Source organism: Gossypium arboreum, chromosome 10 (assembly GCF_025698485.1).
Source record: "Gossypium arboreum isolate Shixiya-1 chromosome 10, ASM2569848v2, whole genome shotgun sequence".
Taxonomy (NCBI): domain Eukaryota; kingdom Viridiplantae; phylum Streptophyta; class Magnoliopsida; order Malvales; family Malvaceae; genus Gossypium; species Gossypium arboreum.
This window is the reverse complement of record NC_069079.1, coordinates 92127631-92151094: the sequence shown is the minus strand read 5'-3', so window position 1 is coordinate 92151094 and position 23464 is coordinate 92127631. Positions and strand designations below refer to the sequence as shown.

The window sequence follows — 23464 nt, the reverse complement described above, 5'->3', positions numbered from 1 at the left end:
TGCTCGTTATCCATGTTGTGGCCATAAGGTTAGTATTCCGAATGGCTTGTTCCACCTCCACTTGCTTCGCACTGCATTACTGGGTGAACCTGCGAAGAACTAAGAAAACCATCAATCTTTTTATTCAAGAGTTTTACCTGATTTGACAGCATGGTGACCGAATCGACGTTATAAGCACCGACTGTTTTTGTTGGCTTTGTCCTCATGACTTGCCACTGATAGTTATTCAGTGACATCTTCTCAATAAACTCATAAGCATCTTCAGGTGTTTTATTATTGATGGTTCCGCCAGCAGCTGCGTCAACCATTTGTCGAGTCGAAGGATTTAGACCATTGTGGAATGTTTGAACTTGGAGCCAAAGCGGTAACCCATGGTGAGGGCACCTTCTCAAAAGGTCCTTGTATCTCTCCCATGTATCGTAGAGTGTTTCTAAATCCATCTGCACAAAAAAAGAGATATCATTACGTAATTTAGCCTTTTTAGCCAGGGAAAATATTTTAGTAAAAATTTTTTGGTCATTTGTTCCCAAGTAGTAATTGACCCTCGTGGTAACGAGTTCAACCACTGTTTAGCTTTATTCCTCAATGAAAAAGGGAATAACCGAAGACGAACGGCATCATCAAAAACACCATTAATTTTAAATGTATCGCATAGTTTTAAGAAGTTGGCTAAATGAGCGTTGGGATCCTCATCTTGCAAACCATCAAACTGAACAAATTGCTGTATCATTTGAATAGTGTTAGGTTTTAATTCAAAAGTATTTGCGATTCTGATGGGGTCTAACTATGCTCGATTCGGCCTCATTAAAGAAGGTTTAGCATAATCATACATAGTGCATGAAGCAGGATTTTGATTAACTGCAATTGCAGGAGGTAGCTGATTGCATTGGTTTTCAGCCATCTCTTCGGTTGGGGGTTGAGTATCGTCTTCTTGCTCGTTCTCTGTGTATCTTAAGCTTCGCCTTATTTCTCTTTGATTTTTACAAACTGTACGATCAATTTCTTCGTCAAAAAGTAATGGTTTTAACGAGTTTCTTCTAGTCATAAACTATAAAAACCTACCAAGAGAGGGAAAAAGTAGATTAATAAATAATAATAATAATAAAATTAAATTAAATTGCAAGAAAAATAAATGACTAAAGTAATAAAAATTGAGCGTTCCTAATATCTTAGTTCCTCGGCAGCGGCGCCAAAAACTTGATCGCGTGATTTCGTGATAGGTTTTAAATATTTATAATTACTCGTTCTTGAACTAACTATTATTGCGATGTAGGCAAGTGTACCTATCGAACAGTAGTATAGCTTTAGCAAGACCGGATTGTCGAACCCAAAGGAACTAAAAGTACTAGTAATAACTATCTTTTTATTATCTAGCCTAAGAATAAAGAGGTTTTTGTTTTAACTAACTAATTATCTAAACTAAGAACGCACAGAGAATGGAATTGGGGAATTACTTTTGGGAAAATCGATTGAATGAAGACAATACCTAAGGAAAAATCCACCTAGACTGTACTTGTTATTCTGGCTCCGAATCGGACGATTTATTCATTTAACTTGTTCCGTAGAGATCCCTAAGTTATGTTATTATCCCTATTCAAGACTAATAACGTCTAATCCTTAGATTGAATAACCGAGACTGTTCTCTAATTAACACCCTAGGGTTGCATTAACTCGATCTATGGATCCCCTTATTAGGTTTCACCCTAATCCGGCAATATCTTGTCACCCTATGTCTAGGCACGCAATCAACTCCGCTTAATTATGACAAATGTACCCTTAGACAGGGTCTATTCCTCCTCTGAATAAGAGCTTGTCTTGAATCAGTATCCTGGGATATCAAAACAAGAATTAAGAACACATAATTAATAACAAGTTAAATATTTATCATACGATTCAGAAAATAATAACAAGATTCATCTTAGGTTTCATTCCCCTTAGGTATTTAGGGGTTTTAGTTCATAACTAAATAAGAAAACATCTCAGAAGAATAAAGAATACAAAACATAAAGAAAACCCAAAACTCCTGAAGGGAAATTGAGGAGAGATCTTCAGTCTTGATGATGAATCCGGCTTCTGAGATGGATCAATCGGCTTCCTTGGAGTAATTCCTTACTCCCTATTCTCCATCCCCTTTTCTTCCTTCTCTAGGGTGTATTTAGAGGCTTTGGAATGCCTAAAAGCCCTCAAAATTAGCCTTTTTCGAATTGGACTCAACTTGGGCTCGGCAGGGACACGCCCGTGGCACATGCCCGTGTTCGATTACTTCAGGCCATGCTCGAGCCTGCCAAATTGACACGGCCGTGTGGTCTGCCCGTGTGAGAAGGTCCGAGCCGTGTTGATTTCGTACTTTGACCCATTTTCTCCGTTTTTGGCTCGTTTCTCATTCCTTTCACTCTCATATGCTCTCCTAAGTGTAAAATATGGAATTAAAGAATTAGGAGCATCGAATTCACCAATTCCAATGGAAAATCACCCATAAAATACGTTAAATATGAAGTAAAAATATGTATAAATTACGGTTTATCAGGTATGTATTTTAACAATAAGAAATTATTTATTCGAAAACAAATTAAATTTATTTTAGGGTTCAAAAGTTATTTTAATAATAATTTTAATTTTAATATTAATATTTATTTATCAATTTTACCTTTAATTCATTTTAAAGTTAAATTTCACATTCAAATCTATTAACTCACGATAATTTACATATATTTTATATTGACATGACACTAATAATCTTATATATTATTTCAATAAACATTTAAAATTTTAAAATTAACATGATATACACTTGCTACCTACCAGTTTTAATAATTTAATTGTTTATCATATTTCTATTAAAAAACAATTCATTCTCAAAAGTTGAAGATTAAAATCAACTATTTAAAAAAAAGCTAAAATAAATCATTATGCTATCCAAATTATTTGTTTTAATATATATTCAATGGTTAAATTATTTTTGCATCCATTTTAGATTACCTAAACTTGATGTTGAATAAAATATTAAATACGAGAGTGCAGAAATAGCAACATAAAAGAAAATTATGAAAGCGTGTAAACTAAAACTAAAACTAAATTAAACTTGCACTAATTTAGTTAATTTCTTCCAACAACTTGGGATTTGGTTAGAACCAAATTTCGTGGAAGTAAAATGAAAGCCCTGTTTAATAACAATTACATAAACCAAAAATGGGGTATCGATTGAGATGACCAAAAACAGAAAAAGGAATAATTACACAAACAAATATGAAAAGAATATTTACTTTTCCAGATATTAGTTTACAAAAGAACAAATTTCCTACCTGATTCAATATGATCAAATCTCAAACCACTTTCATTTTCTTACCAGAGACAGGTAAGATTCTACCTTTTGGATATCGAGTTTATTTTCTCGAATGATTCTCAGCCTCGGGGGCTTCTATTTGCGTAGGCAAGAGGTTCAAGAAGCTCCCTTGAACTGGTTGATTGGCAGCTGCCGCCACCTCATCCTCTGCAAAAGAACGTTAGACCGAGATGATTGAGACTGAACCATTGCCTGATTGATATGCTACCGATTTCAAAACATTAACATTCATTGCTTGCAGTGTCCCAAACTTAACAATAGTGAAAATATCTTACCAAAAAGGGATTTGATGGAAGGTCTCTTGGGTTTTGAGCTCTTCTTCTTCAATTCAGCTGCACAATAGATAAAAATAAATAAAATTTGGTCATATGCAAAATATAATTTGCAGAGGATAAACCTCTGGTCAAAATAACCATAAAGAAAAACATGCACTAGTGATCTTCACAAAGGAAAAAAATCTAAATCAAGGGCGGAAGCAAATTACCGATGCCGGGTAACTGATTATTATTTACAATTTCGACGTTCTTGTATGTGTAACCCATAAAGTTTATATCTTTGGATGAAAGCATCTGCAACGAAGGGAATAAATAAATAACATTCTGCATGTTCTATCAGCTACTACCCTTTTTAACCATGATTAATAGGATGATTTTGATATTATTATATATTTTACAATAGACTTTATTATATCTGCTTTGCTTAGAAATTTGATTTCAATAATTTAAGATACATATAGAAATATGACATTGTTGAGGGGAGGTCGGTCTTGCTTTGGGAGACATCTTAGAGTGTTGTCCTGGGAGCTGGCGAACCTACTCGGTTTTAGCCCCAGGTTCTGTCTCCCGACCCCACCAAGGCCAAATGCTAAACATTTCCCTGGTGGCAAGATGCTCCTCAAACTCCATGAACTCATCAGACTCTCCTTAGAGTCGGTAGACAGAACCCAAGGCTAAAACCAAACATACCCCGGGCACAATATTTCCACCATTGAGGGATGACACTCCAAGAAGATGTCTCCCAAAGCAAGACTGACCTCCCCTCAACAAACATTACATTAGTATAGGTGTGACAAAAGAACCAGTCAATATCCTCCCTACTCCACTCCCCCAACACGAAAAAAGGGTACCGATTAATTTCCAAAACTGCAATAACAGAAAATTCTAGCGAACTTGGTTAAGAAACAGCCAGTCCTAGAGAATGGCAGCAGCAAGGACTTTCAGCAGATACAAAAATTTTTGTATGGTATGACTAATTACTCAGGTTCCTGGTTCTAAACATTGTAATTGAGAATATATGAAAATTTACTAACCTTTCTCCATGGACCTGATTTTGCTGCAGATGGAATTTGGTTGTCAACCTGGTGCATGAAAGAAAAGAGCGCAATAAGAACGTCTTATCGGAAAATTGCATATTTATAGCCATGGGAACACTAATATACCTCTTCAAACTTCTCGAAATTTTGCGTATCCAACTCATCATTGACTTCAGGAATAAATGCAGCTTTCATTTGATATAACTTGTCCCATTCAATACCCTTAAACCATGGGTGAATCTGGAAATAACAGACACAGTCAGTTAACTTTGAAATTTGCATTCTCTTATAAAGCAAATCAAAGAATCTAGCACAGGACACACCGCACAACACCTTAATTTCATGGGCGCCTTTTGTGCCAAGTCTCTGTTCAACATTACATAGAAGTTTACTTATAAGATCTTTTGCTTCTGGGGATAGTTTTGCTTCTTCTGGAAATTTTAAGTGTGTTCTCCAATTTACTATCTGGAAAATTTAGAGCCAAAATATATATATATATTAAGCATCAAACCAGGCAATGCTTAATCATCACTGACAAAGAACATAAGAAGTACAATAAAGAGTCATGCTACAGAAGTTAACAAAGATCACACACACACATAAACACACAATAGGAAAGACAGACCTTCCGACAGGTTGACATCGGCTCATCAGAATAAAAGGGTGGATATCCAACAAGCATTTCATACATGATGGCACCGAGCGACCACCTAAAAAGCATCCACAAAATATATCATTATAACCATATCTCATACATATATATATATAAAGGGAGATCATGTTAATTTACAAACCAATCACATTCCATTCCATATCCTTTCTTCAGCAGAACCTCAGGAGCAATGTAGTCAGGTGTACCAACTGTAGAATAAGCCTGAGATATTACAATATTTAAATATTCAAGCAACACTCATTTGCCATTTCAATTAAAAGAAAGAAGTTTTCTAGTTATGAAATTAGCAGGAAAAAGAGGCAAGCTTATGGTTTTCCTACAATTATCAAAGGCAACTAACAGCTCTAAAATATAAGCCTTGTATGCTCAGAAAATCAAACAAAAACTGACCAATGGAATACAAAGGAAAAGCGGGGAAAAACTTCCTTGCTTTGAAACTAACTATTACCATCAGTAATAACAATACTTATGTTGTATTAGTTACATGGTAGTCAAGTACTTACAAGCATCCTTCTGTTCCTCTGCCAGTGCTGCAACTGCTCTTGTTGTGTGCGTTTTGGTGCAGCAGGTCGTCCATCACTTAGAAGAGCCCCACTGAGATTGCTGGCCGTAGAAAAATCCTTTTCTTGGAGATTACTGCAATCTAAAGGTTTACATAATCCAAAATCCGACAATTTCATATGACCATTTCTATCGAGCAGCAGGTTGTCAGGCTTGATGTCTCTGCAACATTTGATATAGAATGGGTTTGCCCATTAGTGCAAACTCAAGAAGACCATTATATAAAGCGTACCAAGATTCAACGTCATGTCAACTCACCTATGAATATAATTATGTTTGTGGATAGATTCGATTGCCAGGACAGTTTCTCCAACATAAAATCTGGCCTCATCTTCGGTTAGTGTATCCTTCCGCATCAGTAAAGTCATCATATCTCCCCCAGATAAATATTCCATAATGAGATACAGATACTCTTCATCTTGGAAGGAGCAATATAGTTTGACAATGCAATTACTATCAACCTCCGCAAGTAGATTTCTCTCAGCTTTCACATGTTCAACCTGAACATTAGAAATGCAAATTAACAGATTACAATAATGGCTAAACAAATCAAAGAAGTACATGGCAGGCTTAATTGTATACCTGGCCTCTACGAAGCATCTCTGACTTCTTAAGCTTCTTCATAGCATAAACATGACCAGTTGCCTTCTCCCTACAGATTCTAACCTGTAATGAGAAAAAAGTGAAGTTAAAAGTAGTTGTGGAAAAATTCCTTCTTTTGCGGGGAAAGTGAAAATCAATCAATAAAAAGGAGATATAGATGTTCAAGAGCTGAAAATAAATAATGACACTAAGCAGTATAATACGTAGAAGCCTGTCCGTCTAAAAGCTTCCTAGAAGCATTGTCCCAGGATAACAAGTTCTGATGGCAGGGTAAACAAATTAAATACAAAATTTTCTTAACTTCTGCCAAGTAGATTCAAGCAAGGCCAGAAATAGAAGCAAAAGAAGCACCTAAATTATGTTGTAGGTATTGAAAAAGATATAATTACCTCTCCAAAAGCACCCTTTCCAATCATGGTCAATGGCTCAAAATCATCAGCACCCATCTTATGCCTCTGAAGGTGCATGTATTCTGTCTCCTTCTTCTCAAAATACTTGAGTAAGTTATTGTGTTCTTCTTCAGAAACTTCAGCATCAGCCAACTTCTTTTCCAGAATATCTCGTCTGCAGAAAATCATAATTACCCAAAAATCACCATCCATATTCTTCAGAAGAAAACTGTCACAACTTTCCGGCATTCCTCCAATCACAAACACATTTTATAATATCAGCATAGTTACATTGCTTGCAACATTATAGTTATGCAGTAACAGTAACTAATACATGGGGAAATTTCCAAGAGAAAGGATTTTAAATCATACCGCTCCTTTCTTTCCTGCAGGCTTTTCATCTGCTTCTTGTAATGGTTTTCAATATACTGCTTTGCAGCTTCTACCCGCTGTTTGGTGACATTTGATGGTACCTCTTCCCCTGCTGGTGGTTTAGACCCCTCTTTTGCATTACCTGCAGCTTCTTTCTTTTTTGAAGACTTCAACTTGTTGAACCAACACCTTACAGATTCCATTGGTTTAGTTGATAAATACAATCCTTATGAACCCACAGATCTAGATGTACATTATAGCTCAGTATACAAAAATCTTGCTCACTTTAGCACGTTAACACTTACCAAAATATCCAAGAAATACATTCTGCAATGGAAAATTATGAAATAAGAATGAGGCTAACATTTCAGAAACAGAAAAAGCAGCGGAAATCGTGTAACTTTTAAAGCACTAGCTCGTCATCAGATGTCAAAGGATACAACGCACAAACAAACAAAAATTAGATAAATGGGCAGAATTAGTTAATGCTAATGATCTACCTGAGTCAAACATTCTAGTACTATGTTAGCTTTATTAGTTGCAACATGCAGCTAGATGCACTTTGGCACAATTCTTACCAATCAACATGATTTTTCCTACATTTTCCAGCAACCAAACAACAAACTAGACCTCAACCCAAAACTCAATTCTCAATTATCAACAAGTTTGAAACCCAAAGCAGTGTTCCAAAAAGACCAACTTAAAACACCTATAGATGATATCCCACAAAAAATAAAAAAAATCCTGTGATCCTTACCCAAAAAAACGATTTCAATCAATTTAAAGTCGGCATTCGGTTAATCAATAAAATTCAAAAGCACTTCAACCAGGATAATATCCGAGAAAGAGTTTATAATGTTTAACATTAAATAAAAAAGTTTTTGGCTACATTTTTTTCTCACAAAAGGAACACTGAAATTCTGAGACTACGGGAAAATAAGAACCGAAATTAAAACTGTAATTGATCTAGAACACTGAACTAGCAAAGACACACTAAAACAATTAATTTTCAATTCTTCGAGGTTTCCATCAACCAAACAGAAAAGAATATAATACAAATCTCAATTCAACTTCAGAATTAAAAATAAAAAATAGAAGAAATCAATTAACAGAAACTAACCATTAAAATCCATCCACTGATCCGGTTTCTAGAGAATCCTATTGAATTCCATAATAATAATAATAATAATAATAAAGAAATGGAACTGAGCTATTAAATAAAGTGGAAACCCTAAAAGAAAAGAGTAAGGGGAGACAAGAGAAGATTGAGGCGACGATCAAGAAATTGCAATCCCATTAATGCTTAGGAATTTAGGCTTTTCAAAAAGTTGGAAGCTTTGCTTTGTATTTGCTTTGAGCTGCTTTTAAATTTAATTTTTAAATTTTTGTCAATTAAAATTAAAAGAATGTTTTAAATAATTTTATGAATTAAAATTAAAATTAAAATTAAAATTTTAACTGTCTCTCTTAGTCATGTTTTATTGTTACATTTTTCTATCATTTTTATGAACAAATTATCAGAAAAAGCTTATTTCTAAAAAAAAATTACGAAAATAAGTCGTTTTACTTGATATTTATAGGTATGGACTGATTTATGTAAAGTATATTGAGTTAGAGTAGTTTTTAAGAGAAAACTAGAAAAGCGCGTCCAATTTGGCGCTTTTTTTCCTATCACTTTTAATAAGTGTCCACCTCAACGCACTTTAGTAAAGTACTTCCATGTAAGCATGTTTTTGCCCGTATTCTTCTCAATGCCCAAATTGTTAATTAGGGGTTTATGAAATTAGGGTTTATAGTTTTTTAATTTGTAAGTGTTTAGGTTTAGGGTTTTATTTATTTTTAAGTGTTTATTAATTATGGGTTTAAGGTTTTATTTCATTTTGAGGATTTAGGGGTTCTGAAAAATAATTTGTACAAGACGGGACCTGAAAAAGTAATTTTGAGGGGATGAGTTCTAAAGAAATAATTTTAACGAGATGGGTTGAGTTTTGTAGAGAAAAAACGCCCTAAGTAGGATGTACAGTCAACAAAAGTACTGAAAATGCTTCTAGCTGGACGCCCTTTTAAGTACTGCTGCTTTTGAAATAATAAATTTGAAGAGACAGTTCTGAAAAATATCTCAGGATTCTCGGGATATCTGAAAAGTTTGTGAAAAATGCCCGAATAGTAGAGGTTGAGGTTTGTATAGGAAAAACGCTCCAAGCAGAATGCAGTGTCAGCAAAAGTACTAAAAACGCTTATAGCTGGACACCCTTTTTAGTACTGATTCTGATAGTACATCCTGCTTGAAGCATTTTTCCTCTACAGATTTCAACCCCTACTATCTAGGGCATTTTACAAAAAGGAGTGTGATGCTACCCCTTATGCAATAAATGACTCATATTTCAGCCTCTGGTGGCATAAGTTGGAGCAATAGAAATGGAAGAAGTTTAGAAGAATAGAAGTTCGTAGGGAAGGTATAAGATGATTTTTCATGTTAATATTTATATGAAACATTATATTTATTGCATAATGTTTTTTTTTTTTGAATTTCTCTAGACAAATAATTTGGTTGAAAATAAGTGGACAGATTAGTGTCATTATTTATTACGACGGTGAGGTCCGTGACACCGAGAACTGCGTAATTTTTTTATCAGAGAACACATCACGACTAGCTTTAAACCAAAACATAGAGTTGACAGAACTTCGTAAAAGAATTAAGCGAAAGATTTTCGGATCAATGGCAATGAGAGTACACTACTAATAGGACCTTAACGTGCCAAGCGTTGGGATTCACAAGAATTCCTCACGAATTACTGCCCGAATTGTTGGGTCCTCATATGGTGTCTATTCAAATTATATGAATGCAATAAAAATATTAGTTATATATATACTACTAAATACTAAATATGAAATTGACTACGTTATTTGTATATAACTCAAAATTAAATAAATACATACATCCGCTTTCGATTGTTGGTCTAATAAAAGCCGTATATCTTCAAGCTTGATAGGTAATCCCACGTAAATGGTTCCACCTATTTCAATAACTTATTAGAATAATAAATTTATTTTAAATCATTTTAATAATGGTGATTTTTACTGAATTTTACCTTGTTATGTGTGAGAATGTATATGAGTAGTTCACTTAAGGACGTAAAAATGGAAAGCAATACCTAGCCCATGATTGTAGTAGTAAAATGCAACCATAAATTTTGATTTAGTCTAGTTGCGTCACCCGACACATTTTCCGGTACAATTTCGAAAACATAGCGGACCCCCAACTGAGTTCACCAGCTCCTCTAAAATTGACGAGCATATTGTGCTCTTTGCTCTTTAGTTGAAATCCTTCACCAACTCCGCGAAATTATTTCGTAACCAGGGCATTTCGATCTGAGCTTCGTAAATCGTCTCTGGAACCACACCCAAAAGATTGTAACATACGATTCCCCAATTAGCAAACTAAACAAACCTGGTGACTACCGATCCATCCATGAGTAATCCCAACTGTAAATGCACATCCTCTAGAGTGATAGTATACTCACCGCATGGAAGCTGGAATGTGTGTGTTTTGAGTCTCCACCTCTCCACCAACGCACTTATAAGCTTTGGGTCCAACTTACACCCCCAGCCTACAAGGGCTACGTGCAAAAAAATGGCTTCCCTCAAGTATGTTTTGATCAACGGTGATAGAGGACTGAGTAGATTACGAATATGGCATTGCAAAATTCGATCTTCCGGCTATTTACATAAAAATTATAAAAAATATTAAGTTCAATTATAACTATGAAATAAAAAAAATTAAAAAAGACTAAAATTTATTCTTACCATTTGCAATTGGTTGACAAAGATGTGCTTGTTATCAAAACATATTAGAGACCCAACTATTGCTAAATACATAATTGAACACGAACAAATTTTTAATAAAAAACTATTTCTTAAAAATACTAATAAAATACTAATAAAATTATAATTTAGATAAAAATAGAATTTAGGAAAAAATTTAAGAGATTATTTAGAGTTAATTGAGAAATGTGAGAGATTTAGGTGAGAATTGTGAGAAATGTGTGAGGGGTTTATACTTTTTCTTTTTTATCGTTAGGGGCCAATAACTATTTCAAATAGCCGTTGGAAGTGATCGTTGGAACACGGGCAAAAGCACTCTTACGTGGAAGCGCTTTACTAAAGCGTGCTGACATGGGCACTTTTTACAGGTCATAAGGGAAAAAAACGTTGAGCTAGACACGCTTTTTTTGTTTTCACCTGAAAACGACTCTAACTCAGTGCGTTTTAGAAAAAACGACCCATTCTAGTAAATACCGAGGAAATTGGCCCATTTCTGTAATTTATTTTGGATACGGGTCTTTTCTGGTAAATTAGTCAATTTTATCTATATTTTTAATTTGACTTGGTAGAATTTTTCATTATATTTTAAATTTTAATAAAATCTCCCATATCTTATATTTATGTAATAAATTTAAGATTTAGTGTGATTTGTCATTTAAATTTATTATTATATTTTACTTTGATTCATATTTGTCATTAAATTTTTAAGGCTAGTTTAATATTGATTTTAAAAGAGTCGGTGAAAAAGTATATTTAAAAGTTTGGCTTAAAATTTAAAATTGCTTATCATTGAGGTTAAAAAATATTTTTCAACTCAAACTATGATTTTAAACTAAAAAAAAATGCTAAACAAGCAACTTTCAGACCAAACCTTAATTTTAAATTAATATTTTATCTTCTCAAAAGCACTTATGGGCAACAATGGTAGCATTATCAAAATTTTCAAAAATACTTTTCAACTTCAATGGTAAACTGACCCTTAAATGTTTAGTATTATTATCAAAAATATTTTTGATAAATAAAATGCTCAGTTTAGACATGATTTAATAAAGTAAAAATATTTAAATTGTTAGTATTACCATATTTCAACAAAAATCTAAATAATAATTTATAATAACTTATTGTTAATATTTTGATATATGAAATAAAAATTTGAATATTTTAAACAATTAAAATTAATTATTTGTAAAATTCAATTTGAATATATCAACTATATTTTAAATATTAAAATATAATCATTACAACTTTAAATATATAATTTATATATTTGAAATCAATTTCAATAAGAAAATAATTTTATATCTATATAAATATTACATAAATATATTGAATTATAAATACGAGTTAAAATATCATTCGACTCCAAAAGCGTTTTTCCCAAACATAAAAGCTAAAAAAATATGTGTTTGCTTTTGTCTTAAAAGTTGTTTTTTTTTTTTTTGGATTATTTATAGCTTCAAAAGTGTTTTCCACCATAAAAGTACTATTAAAAAATAATGTTAAACGAAGCCCTAAGTTTGTACTGAATTTTTAATGTTACTTTTGTTTTACTGAATTTTGATACTAAAGTTTGATTTTTGATTAAATTTTATTATTTAATTTTTATATAATATTTAAAATTGTTCATAATCTCTTTTAATTTTAAATATGAGAATAAATATTTTCACTATTTTATTTTAATAGTTAAAAATATTTATTATATTTGAACTTAATACACAATTAGTTTATAAAATAAACTTTTTTCCTTTTTGATATATATGCTAAAATTTCAAGTATTTCTTTTCTTAAATAAAAATTTAAAAATTTAATTAATTTTAATATTGTATTCATTAATTTATTGTTAACTATTAAAATAAAATATTTTAAATAAAAATTTGTTCTTAAATCATCGGTATAAGTATTGAAAGGTAAAATTTAATTAAAACCTAAATTTTGTAGCAAAATTCAATAAATATCAAAGTTTAATAAAAAATTTCAATAATATAAAAGTCGAATATTAAATTTTACCATATTCTTAAAGTACGATTGCAAATATGAAGAAAGGTAAAATATAGTGAAAAACTAGTTTTCTTACCCGTTAATTTTGTGTATAAATTGATTATAATAAGTAAATTTAATAATTTAAAGTGTGCATTTGGTAATATTTAATCGTAATTATGTGTCTTTAATTAATAATAGTGTAAAATAATATTTATATATAAATGCACAGATTTATTGTAATTATTTTAAAACACAAAAATTAATTAATATTTTTACTTATAAACTATTTACACATAATATAATTTAATATTAAAAACAATAATTAATAAATAAATCAATGAAAATCATAAAACACTATATATTTTAGATTTTAGTGAGTCATGCTACTGCATGAACACATAAAGCTAAGTATTATATTTATAACACTTCAAACCCGGCCTAGATATTATGGTCGAATTTGAGAATGTTACAAAAAAGGGTTTTGAAACAAAACTTTCATGTTAAAACTTCTCGTATTAATTGTTCTAAAAGAGTCCATATTTTCAGAAAAAAATTGTTATTATTCTCTTTAATCAAATCGTCATTTATTGCCATTTAAAGTAAAATGTAAATTTGTAGTGGAAGTTTGTAAGTTGTTATAGTTGAAAACCGAGCTTATGTTTTCAAAAACATTTATTTGTGTAAAACCGTTGTTTGTCGAACGTCGAAGTTTAAAAACTAAAACGCATCCAAACCAAAATTATAAACAACGGTCCAGAGAGTCCCAAAATTACAAAACTATAAAAAAAATCCCGAAAATTAAATAATTTAATAATAAAAAATAGTCTCGGGACTAGTGGTCACCGCTGAGCTTCCGTTGTACCGACCGGTCTATATCTGGAGATTACCTGAATAAACCAGACAAAAAGATGTGAGTTTTCATAAACTCAGTGTGTAACTTAACAGAGACAGGTGTGCACATAAGCTCAAATTTCTCATGTAGCAGATCAGATATTGACATAGGTCATTAACAGAATCAAATAATAACAGAATTGGATTATCAGAACATACAGCTATGCAAGTCCTACCCCTATCTTCTACACACTATCTCCGACCATCCCAGCACATCATTTGGGGTATAAAACACCTATCCATCCCTACACACCACATAGTGTCTTTACGACACTTATCAGAATAGTTTGCAGTCAAGCTGCCAGTATTTCGGTGAGATGTCACCTCACAGAACACTTCCTCCACATATACAAATCCCACCCAACACACAGATACAAATAACAGATAATAGATATATAGAATTAACATGTCTTGCATGCTCATATACAGCTATCATACGTATTTATACAAAATAGTCAAATAATACATATCGGTTTTCTTAATACTCAAATCAATCTATTAGATTAGCAGATCTCATACATTAAGGTTTGTTTTTCCCTTACCGACCCTACGGAAGGCCCACAGCCGATCGGAATAACGTATGTGGCCCTAGGAAGAATTTTAGAATTTTGGGTCCACATACCCGTTTGGCCCACATGCCCAAATTGGCTTCACCTGTGTGGCCCACATGCCCGTTTGGCGCACATGCCCAAATTGGCTTCACCCGTGTGGCCCACATGGCCTGGCCCATAGCCCACACACCCAAATCTGCTTAACTCGTGTGGCCCACACGGCTACACACTCACCGTCACATGACCGTGTGTCACAAACGGCCAGGCAAATGCCCGTGTGGTGTCGACAGACCACTTTTTTTTGCTTTCGCCGAACTTTGTTTTCTCTTGTTTTCGTTACACACCTAGTTCATTTTTGATGTGAAAGTAATTCCGAGACCTATGAAACCTAAAAATAGTATACCAAACACGTTTTAGCAACTAATTTACAAATCCACAACAAAATTCAAACAACATCCACAAACTTACCGTTGACGAAAACTACCATTATCACAGATTAGGCTGTTAGAGCGAAATTCGCTACTTCACAAACTTCTCCTAAACACAGAACCCACTAATTAAAGGCTACAAAATAACATCTCTAATCGTTAAAGATAAGCGAAGCTTTACTTACTAAGCCGATTGAAGAACCCGAAAATCCAAGTCGTAACAATTGAACAGATGATTCGAGAACGGAATCAAAAGAAGAAAGAAAAGGGGTTTTGTAGAGAAAGAGAAAAATGTTAGAAAAGGGAAAGAAAGAAGAAAAAAAAAGTCAAAACAAGGGAAGGAATAATTTTTTGGGAAAAATAAAAAAATTTATTTTAATTCAAAAATAAAATCCTACTCACATCCTAACTCCCCACTAACCCACTAACCAACATTATCCCACAGAATCCTACCCACTATCCATATCCAACTACCTCAGAATTTCACTTCCACCGAACCTCTATCTCACAATCAAAGCAAAAATAACATTATTCGCTCACACGAGAATTCGTACACAAGACCCTAAAGTAAAGTAACACCTTACCATTTGAACCAGCAAGCTCATTCTAATATAAGTTCACTAAAAATATCACATGAGCCTACCTAACAGGGACAAGGCTAAGATCAAAATAACATAATTTTTCAGAGAGTGGGACTTGAACCCAAGACCTTAAACACATAATCAAAACACTTAACCACTTAAGCAAATACTTATTTATGACAAATTTCACAAAAAAACAAGATTAAATGATTCAGGATGTTACAATATTGGATTCACCATCATTCAAAGTGAGGAAGGTTTTGGGTTATTTTCAAAAAATAACTTTTTTTTTTGTACTTTTTATGTCCGTTTTCCGATCCATGTTTAGAATTCATGGCTGCCCCTCCCAATAATATCATATCCAAGGTTCAAACTCCTTTTTAAATATTATTATCGCTCACTTTCGTATAATATGTATTATTTATATTAAATAAACAATGATATTATATATTAATAATTTAAAATTATAAGTCATCTTTCATGAATTTCCTCAAATGAAAAACTGTAAATAATTTTTTAAATAGTGAATAAATTTAGTTAAAGTACTTAGGAGGTCCCTCATTATAGAAACTAGACCAAATTAGTTCATCTTTTATTAAATGAATCAATTTAGTCCCTATACTATTAAAAAGAATAAAATGAGTCCATTAACATTTATGTATAAAAGATGTCTTGAAAATTATATTTTTCAATTGCAGTTCAATTGAAAAAAATAATTTCATTTATAGAAATGAAAAGCTTTGAAAATATTAACTTTGTTAAACAATAAATGATATTTTTTAAACAGTTAATGTTAACCTTATCCCAATTTGGTCTTATTTGATTCATTTTAATAGTACAATGATCAAATTGATCCATTTAAGAGTAGAGTGACAAATTTGACCAGATCCCTGTATTAGAGGGTCTTTCAAGTACATCACTGAAGCAATTTATACTTATTTATAGGGTAAGTATGAAATATAAGAGTGCCCAATGTGGAATTTATAGTATAAGTGCTTGAAAAAGAGATTACCACATGTCAAAAAATTATAGTGTAAACATGATGTGCATTTCTTTATTTAACTAAAACCTTGTAATATAATATATGATACGGTGCATCAATAATATATATAATTATATAAATACTAAATAAATAACTTTAAATTGTAAATCATGTCCCATGACTTTCTTCAAAGGAAGAAGCTTTAAATAACTGATGTAAATAATGAAGAATTTTATAGTTATTTATATTGTAAGTGTGAGCTATGTGATGCAAGAAGTTCATGAAGGTATTTATGGCCATCACTCGGCTGCAAAAGTTTTGGCCTAGAAAATCTTGCAACAAGGATATTATTGGCCTACTATCAGAACGATACATCAACCTCTTTCCAAAAGTATAAAGCCCCAAAAATTTGAACTTCTGCCTGGTAAACTTTGTCATTAAATGTGTGTCTAGTTTAGTGGTTAGTGCCTTAAATGTGTATTTGAAATTTGGGGTTCAAGTCCCACTTGTGATAAAATTTATTATTTTTTATTCAACCTTTATCTGTGAACGTTTGACCTAAGTTTAACTCAGTGTAATTTTATATCAAGAATGAGCTTATGGGTTCAATGGTTAAACTTTTGTGTTTTGAGTGTTTGGTGTTCGAGTCCCCGTGAAAGCTAAGGAAAAGTATTTTTATGCTACTTTATACAATTAGTTATTTTAAAGAAATTAAACTATTTTATTTTATTTTATTTTCTTTCTTAAAATTTCTTTTACGTTTCTTTTTCCTACCATTTCTTTTTCTTTCTTTCTTTTCTTCTCTTTCCTTTGGTATATTTTATTTTATTTTGCTTCTTCTGTTGATCTTGCGGTTAAATTGTCAAGGAAATTGTGTTGTTTTTGTTCGGTTGAAAGGTTAATAGCGTAAGTTTTGTTGTGATTTTTTGTTAATGTTCGTTTATTTGCTCGTTGTTGGCGAAGGGGATTTTCCTATTATTTTGTTCAATTTCTTCGTTTAAGTGTTCAATTGGTTCTTTTACTTAGGTGAAGGGGTTATGAATCAGGATCCTCTAACGTCCTAAGTTTTGTACTGCTGATTTCGCATAAGGGTAAGTGTTGTTTTTTGTTTCGAGTTTTGGAGTCGAAATATTTTAACATAGTTTAGTTTTGATTATTATTTTAGCAAACTGGTTCGATTAATTCGTTTGATTGGTAAATATAATGTCGTTTTTAGGTTCCAGAATCACTATTGTTGCTTCTACATTAAAAGTGTATCAGGTGTGTAACGAAAACCCGAGATTTTTTGAATAATGAAAGCCAAAAACCATGACTGTCGACGCCACATGGCCATGTGTCAGGCTGTATGGTAGGCCATGTAACTCGCTGTTTTGGAATTAGAGTCACATAGGCTAGAGACACGGACGTGTGTCTAAGCCGTGTAACTCACTATTTTAAAATTAGAGTCACACGGGCCAGAGACAAGAGCGTGTATCTAGGAAGTGTAACTCACTGTTTTGGAATTAGAGTCACACAAGCTAGAGGCATGGACGTACGTTTAGGTCGTGTGAGAGACTGTTTTGATTGTGAGTCACATGGTCGAATGACAGGGGCGTGTGTCTAGATCGTACAACTCTCTAACTTGGGTCACACAGTCGTGTGCCAGACCGTGTGAGGCACTGTGATGAGCCACATAGGCGTGTGCTAGGCCATGTAGATCACACGGGCCAATCAACCAGACCGTGTGAATCCCCAAGGGCATGTGAATCAAGAATTGAGATTTTTTCCTATGGCCGTAAAGGTTGTTCGAATCAAACGTAGGCCTACCATGGAGTTTGTATGATCTGAATTAAGCTATAAAACCATTATTTAATGATCTATTTCTGAACAAGCTATTATTTATAGACATGATTGATATATAATCGAATAAGTAAGTGTGTTTTGTATTTTATGAACATAATCTGAATTCGTATCAAGTGTGTTTTGTATTTTATGAGAATGATCTGAATTCGTATCACTATATATGTATATCTAATATCTTCTATGTTAAATTTATATTTGCATTGGGATTGGGTTTGTATAAAGGAGGAAGTGTGAGCAATTTAATAATCTGCCAAATCTGGTGGTTAAGCCACGTATATATATGATTTTGGCTATTTATCGTATTTTGATCCTACAACTAGGCTGCAATTATTCTAAAATGTGACATACAGTCACTATGCAGTGTATAGGGATAGATGAGTACCTGATACCCTATATGTGTGTAGGGATAGATAGAGAGGGTGTGTAGAGGATGAGGGTAAGAATTTGTATCTATATTTGTTATATTCTGTATCCGTATATGAGATTCTCTGTTCCTGTTTCTATATCTGATTATGAGAATTATCTGAGAAATGAGAAATCAACACTTTATCTAACATATTTCTAATGAATTGAATTCATAAGTTACACACCAAGTTGTAAACTCATTTTGTCTGTTTGTTTGAATTTCATGTAACCCTCAGACTTAAGCGGGTCGGTATAGTAGGAGCTCGGTCATCTCCATTTGGTCATTTTACTATTTTATGTGAATTTATACTATTTCATATATCTTTTTTGGATTGTTGTTTTGAAGTCTGGATTTTTTGGTTTGTTTATGATATTTTAAATGGCTTGCATCGTTTGAATTTTCACTAGTAAACTTTGGACTATCCAGAAGTGGTTTAATGTAGCTCTCTAGATTCAGCCATAATGTCCAAGCCGGGTTTAGGGTGTTATAAAAAATGTGAACTTTGTTAAAAGTTCACCTATTTTCCGCACAACTATCGAGCCCCTACATACCATCTCAAGCCTTTGGCCTTTTGCAATGTGGGTTAATGACATTGTAGGACCATTTCTACAGGCCACAACGCAGAAGAATTATATTGTGGTCACTATAGAATATTTTACAAACTGGATGAAAGTAGAATCATTAGTCATTATCACAAAGAAAGAAGCAGAAAACTTTGTCTAAAAGACTATTATCTACAGATACGAGGTCCCACGTATCATAATTGTTGATAATGGAACAGAATTTCAGGGAAGGTTCAATTAGTTCTTTGATAACCTCCACATTTCTCTGGTTCATAGCTTAATCAAAACCCATAAAACCAATGGCCAAACAGAGGCTATTAATAAGAAGGTCCTCTAAGGTTTAAAGAAAAAAGTGGAAGATTCAAAGGGCATATGGTTAGGTAAGTTACTAGGTATTCTTTGGTCTTTACAAACTACACCACAGTTAGGGATAGAGAAAACCCCTTTCAACCTCATGTTCGGCATTAAAGTTGTGATACCAACTGAGATAAACCTTTATACACACTAGATGATTCATTATGCTGATCAAACCAAGGAAACCAAGTTTAAGGAAAACCTAGATTTCTTTGATGAAGTAAAGGATCGAGCATCAATTCAGATGGCTATTCGAGCTCATCAAGTGGCATAATACTATAATTCAAATGAGGGACCTAGTTGTAAGACCCTAATCCCAGACTAGATGTCCAGACCAATCTAGAGAGTTACATCAATGATACTAAGAACACCACTTTTGTAATGCAGTCAGAATGAAACATTTACTACATAACATCCAACATAATAATGAACTAAATACAAACTCTTTCCAAACTTTATAATATCTTAGAAAATGAAATTTCCTAATAGTAGTATTTAGAAAACGATAAAAGCTTGACCGAGCTTTCGCAGCGCTGACTCATTCAAATCTGTGAACCACCTGAAATCCAATCACTAATAGAGTTAGTTATGAACTCATTGCATAAAAGAAGATCATTCAAGTGAAATACAATTGAAAGATTATTCTCAAATCCTGAGATTCAATTAAGCAACATAATTTATTTCAGTTCAGATACAGAATAGTTTAGATATAGAAGAATAAATAATTCGGTTTTATTTATAGAGCAAATCAGTTTCATATGCAAGTTTTCCTACCCCAACCTCTACACACCATCTTCGGCCATCCCAACACACCATTAAGGGCATTTAATGCCCATCCAACCCTACACACCATATAGTGTTTGTCTGACAAGTTTACAGAGTCGCAGCTTAGCTGCCAAATTAGAATGCATCAAAGCACCAGATTTAGAGTTATCCACATTGTGGCTTAACCACTAGTTTAGAGCAGAGTACTTCCTTCTTCACAATATCCCAACCCATACATATGCAGTATACAAATATTCATATTTACAGGGTGCAGTTCAATATCAAAAATAGTTATTAAAGTACAGATACAATTATGGTATACATATGTAAATCATAGAGCATCAGAAAGCCCTCATACAATCGAATTCAGATCATTCATACATTGATGAGGTTAGAATCAGTGTCGGCCACACACACAGCCTTAGAGAAACGAGATTCGAACCTGATTTATATGCCACATAGCCTGGACACATGGCCATGTCCTTACCCGTGTAGTTCACATGGCCTAGACACATGCCCGTGTGGTTCTAAAACATAAACAATATTGAGTTACACGGCCTGGACACACGCCCGTGTCCTTGCCCGTGTGCCTCACACAGCCTGGGCACACACCCATGTCCCTGGCTGTGTGGTTCTAAATCACAAACAAAGAGTTACACGGCCTGGGCATACGCTCGTGTCCTTGCCCGTGTGGTACCAAGACAATGAACAATGAGTTACATGGCCTAGACACATGCCGTGTTCATTGCTTGTGTGAACCCTGCACTAATATGGCCACACACGACCTGGAAAAACCTATGTACCTTGCCCGTGTGGCCCCAAATTGATGAAAAGTGAGTTACACGACCATGTGGTTTACACAGCCTGGACACACACCCGTGTGCCTGGCCGTGTGGCGTCGACAGCCATGTTTTCTAGTGACTGAAATTTGCAAAAAATGGGGTTTTTGGCATACACCTGATCTCGTTTGAAATAGAATTAACACGGAGAAGTCCAAGAACCTAATTTAACCATTTAACAATGAATCAATCAATTAAAATGATGATTTATCACATAGATTAACACTTGACTAAAGATATTAAAACCTCAACGTTACATTTCCAACGACGATTGCTTACTGATAACTCGACAGTACTAACTCAGCACCACGTGCGAGAGATCACCTCTCTTCGTACTCATGCCTAAGGAAACAAAAACAATCAGTTATTAAAGAGTTTATGCAAACAAGCAAATAGTTCCTAATTTCTCAACGTGACAGGAAACAAACAAAATTTTACAGAGGTTTAAGATTTTCCGACAAAACTTACACAGAAATCTTCCAACAACTTAAGAGTTTCACTAATTCTGATAATCGCATGTTGAATGCAATCAAAAAGGAAAATTTTGAAAAAGTAAAAGAAGAAAAAAATAAAAGAAAAAGAGAAAGAGAAAATAGAGAAAGGGAAGAAGTAGGGAAAAAAACGTTAAAACTATTGTCTTAACCACCATCCAGTTTCCGATAACATTCAAAAATTTCTCTTAACGCATACACTAGGATTCAAACTCGGGACCAGACATGATATAGATAGATGCTTAACCAGTGAACCAATAGGCTCATTCTGAACACAACTTTACACAAAATTGCACTTAACTATAAAACACAAGGATAGGGATTGTTTAAAAGAAAATAACAAAATTTTTAACGATACAACTCGAAGTCCAAACCTTAAACACAAAATCAAAGCATGGAATCAGATATACAGAAATCTAATTACTGCAGATTCTCACAAATAAATTCTCAAAAATTTTGGGGCGTTAAACTAGTGATGCAGAATGCTAAAGCTAGCTAGCCAACAGGCTAAAAGGGAAAACTGTTAGCTACTTGGGAAAGACCTTACAATGTTATAGTAGCATTAGGATGTAATATATCAACTTGAATGGATGGATGGTACTCATGTCCCCCAAACATGGAATGCTCATAGTCTTTGTAAGTACTACGAATAATATTTATAAGCTTTTACATTTTAAATATCCTTTATACCATAGCAATTTCACCATATATATTCTTATATCTTTATGCTTTTCATTATAACATAATGAATATCTCTATTAGTACAATTATATAGGAAATGGAGGAATCAAGATGAGTTGCAGAGAAGGAAATAGAGGCTTTTCTAGAAATAGAGAGAAGAAAAAAAACATTATAGGCTTTTCTAGAAATGAGGGATAACAGAAGGAAAAGAGATGAAAGCTTCTTTGTTGCTGCTATGGTGGTCTTTGTTAACCATTTCACACTATTTAAATGAGCTAAGCAGCTAAAAGCCCAAGGTAAAAAATATGGAGATCTACTGATCTAACTTGAATGGTAGAAAACATGAGTAATAGGTTCTATATGACGTGCCACAGCGTGAATTTGAGTAATTTAATTTGACTGCATTGACTGAAAAGCCAGAACACTAGGGTTTAAACTTTAAACATTTGCTTTGACAGTATTAAATGAAGCAACTTTCCAATATTTTTGGACAACAGAAAAAGAGAGGAAAATTCTAAAATGTCTCTATGGATTTTAGTGTTAACCCATTAAAAATTTTGTAATTTTCGATTTAAGACTTTAAATTTAAATTTTCAAATATAATATTTACCTTAGAATTTTTTATTTAGAAGACACAAGATCTTATCATTATTAAAATTTTCAAAAATAAGGAATGACATGATTAGCACCATGAACAACACTGAATTAAAGGGTATCTAAGTCTTTAAGTATTTGACTATTTTTTATCTTGCCTAGCCGAGAATCACTACTCAACATTTAAATCCAACAAAAAATTAGTAAGCGCATGACTATGAGGTTTTCATGATTTGATTATTACTTTTAAGATTGAACTCTATGAAATGTTTTGAGAAATTTAAGCTAAAACTACAAAAAGAAACCCAATGTATTTTCAATGAATTGATTATTAAAAATTTATATTTATAAATGCTCTAATTTTATAAATATTTTTATTCATTTTACAGTCAATAAATATGAAAATTATATCTATAAATACTCTTATTATGCAATATA

The 23464-nt window shown here is 33.0% G+C and overlaps 1 protein-coding gene and 1 non-coding gene across 3 annotated transcripts; one reads left to right on the top strand and one right to left on the bottom strand.

Moving 5' to 3' along the window:
• Window positions 1–366: 366 nt before the first annotated feature.
• Window positions 367–473, top strand: LOC128283288 (small nucleolar RNA R71). Its single transcript, XR_008273630.1, has one exon. It is a non-coding gene; the product is annotated as a small nucleolar RNA R71 (small nucleolar RNA).
• Window positions 474–3091: 2618 nt separating this feature from the next.
• On the bottom strand, window positions 3092–8618 carry LOC108487002 (uncharacterized). Of its 2 annotated transcripts, XM_017791194.2 has the most exons (15): window positions 8374–8618; window positions 7559–7580; window positions 7254–7442; window positions 6882–7056; window positions 6472–6555; window positions 6148–6389; window positions 5832–6051; window positions 5450–5529; window positions 5281–5365; window positions 4989–5120; window positions 4782–4895; window positions 4653–4700; window positions 3828–3912; window positions 3619–3675; window positions 3092–3490 (listed from the first exon to the last, which is right to left on the bottom strand). In XM_017791194.2, the coding sequence occupies exons 1-15, from the start codon at window positions 8384–8386 to the stop codon at window positions 3384–3386; spliced, it is 1653 nt and encodes a 550-aa protein (XP_017646683.1). In that variant the 5' UTR covers window positions 8387–8618; the 3' UTR covers window positions 3092–3383. The 2 variants fall into 2 exon arrangements, with proteins under 2 accessions (XP_017646683.1, XP_017646684.1); XM_017791195.2 differs by lacking the exons at window positions 7559–7580; window positions 8374–8618 and having other exon boundaries at window positions 6882–7132; window positions 7254–7391.
• Window positions 8619–23464: the final 14846 nt, after the last annotated feature.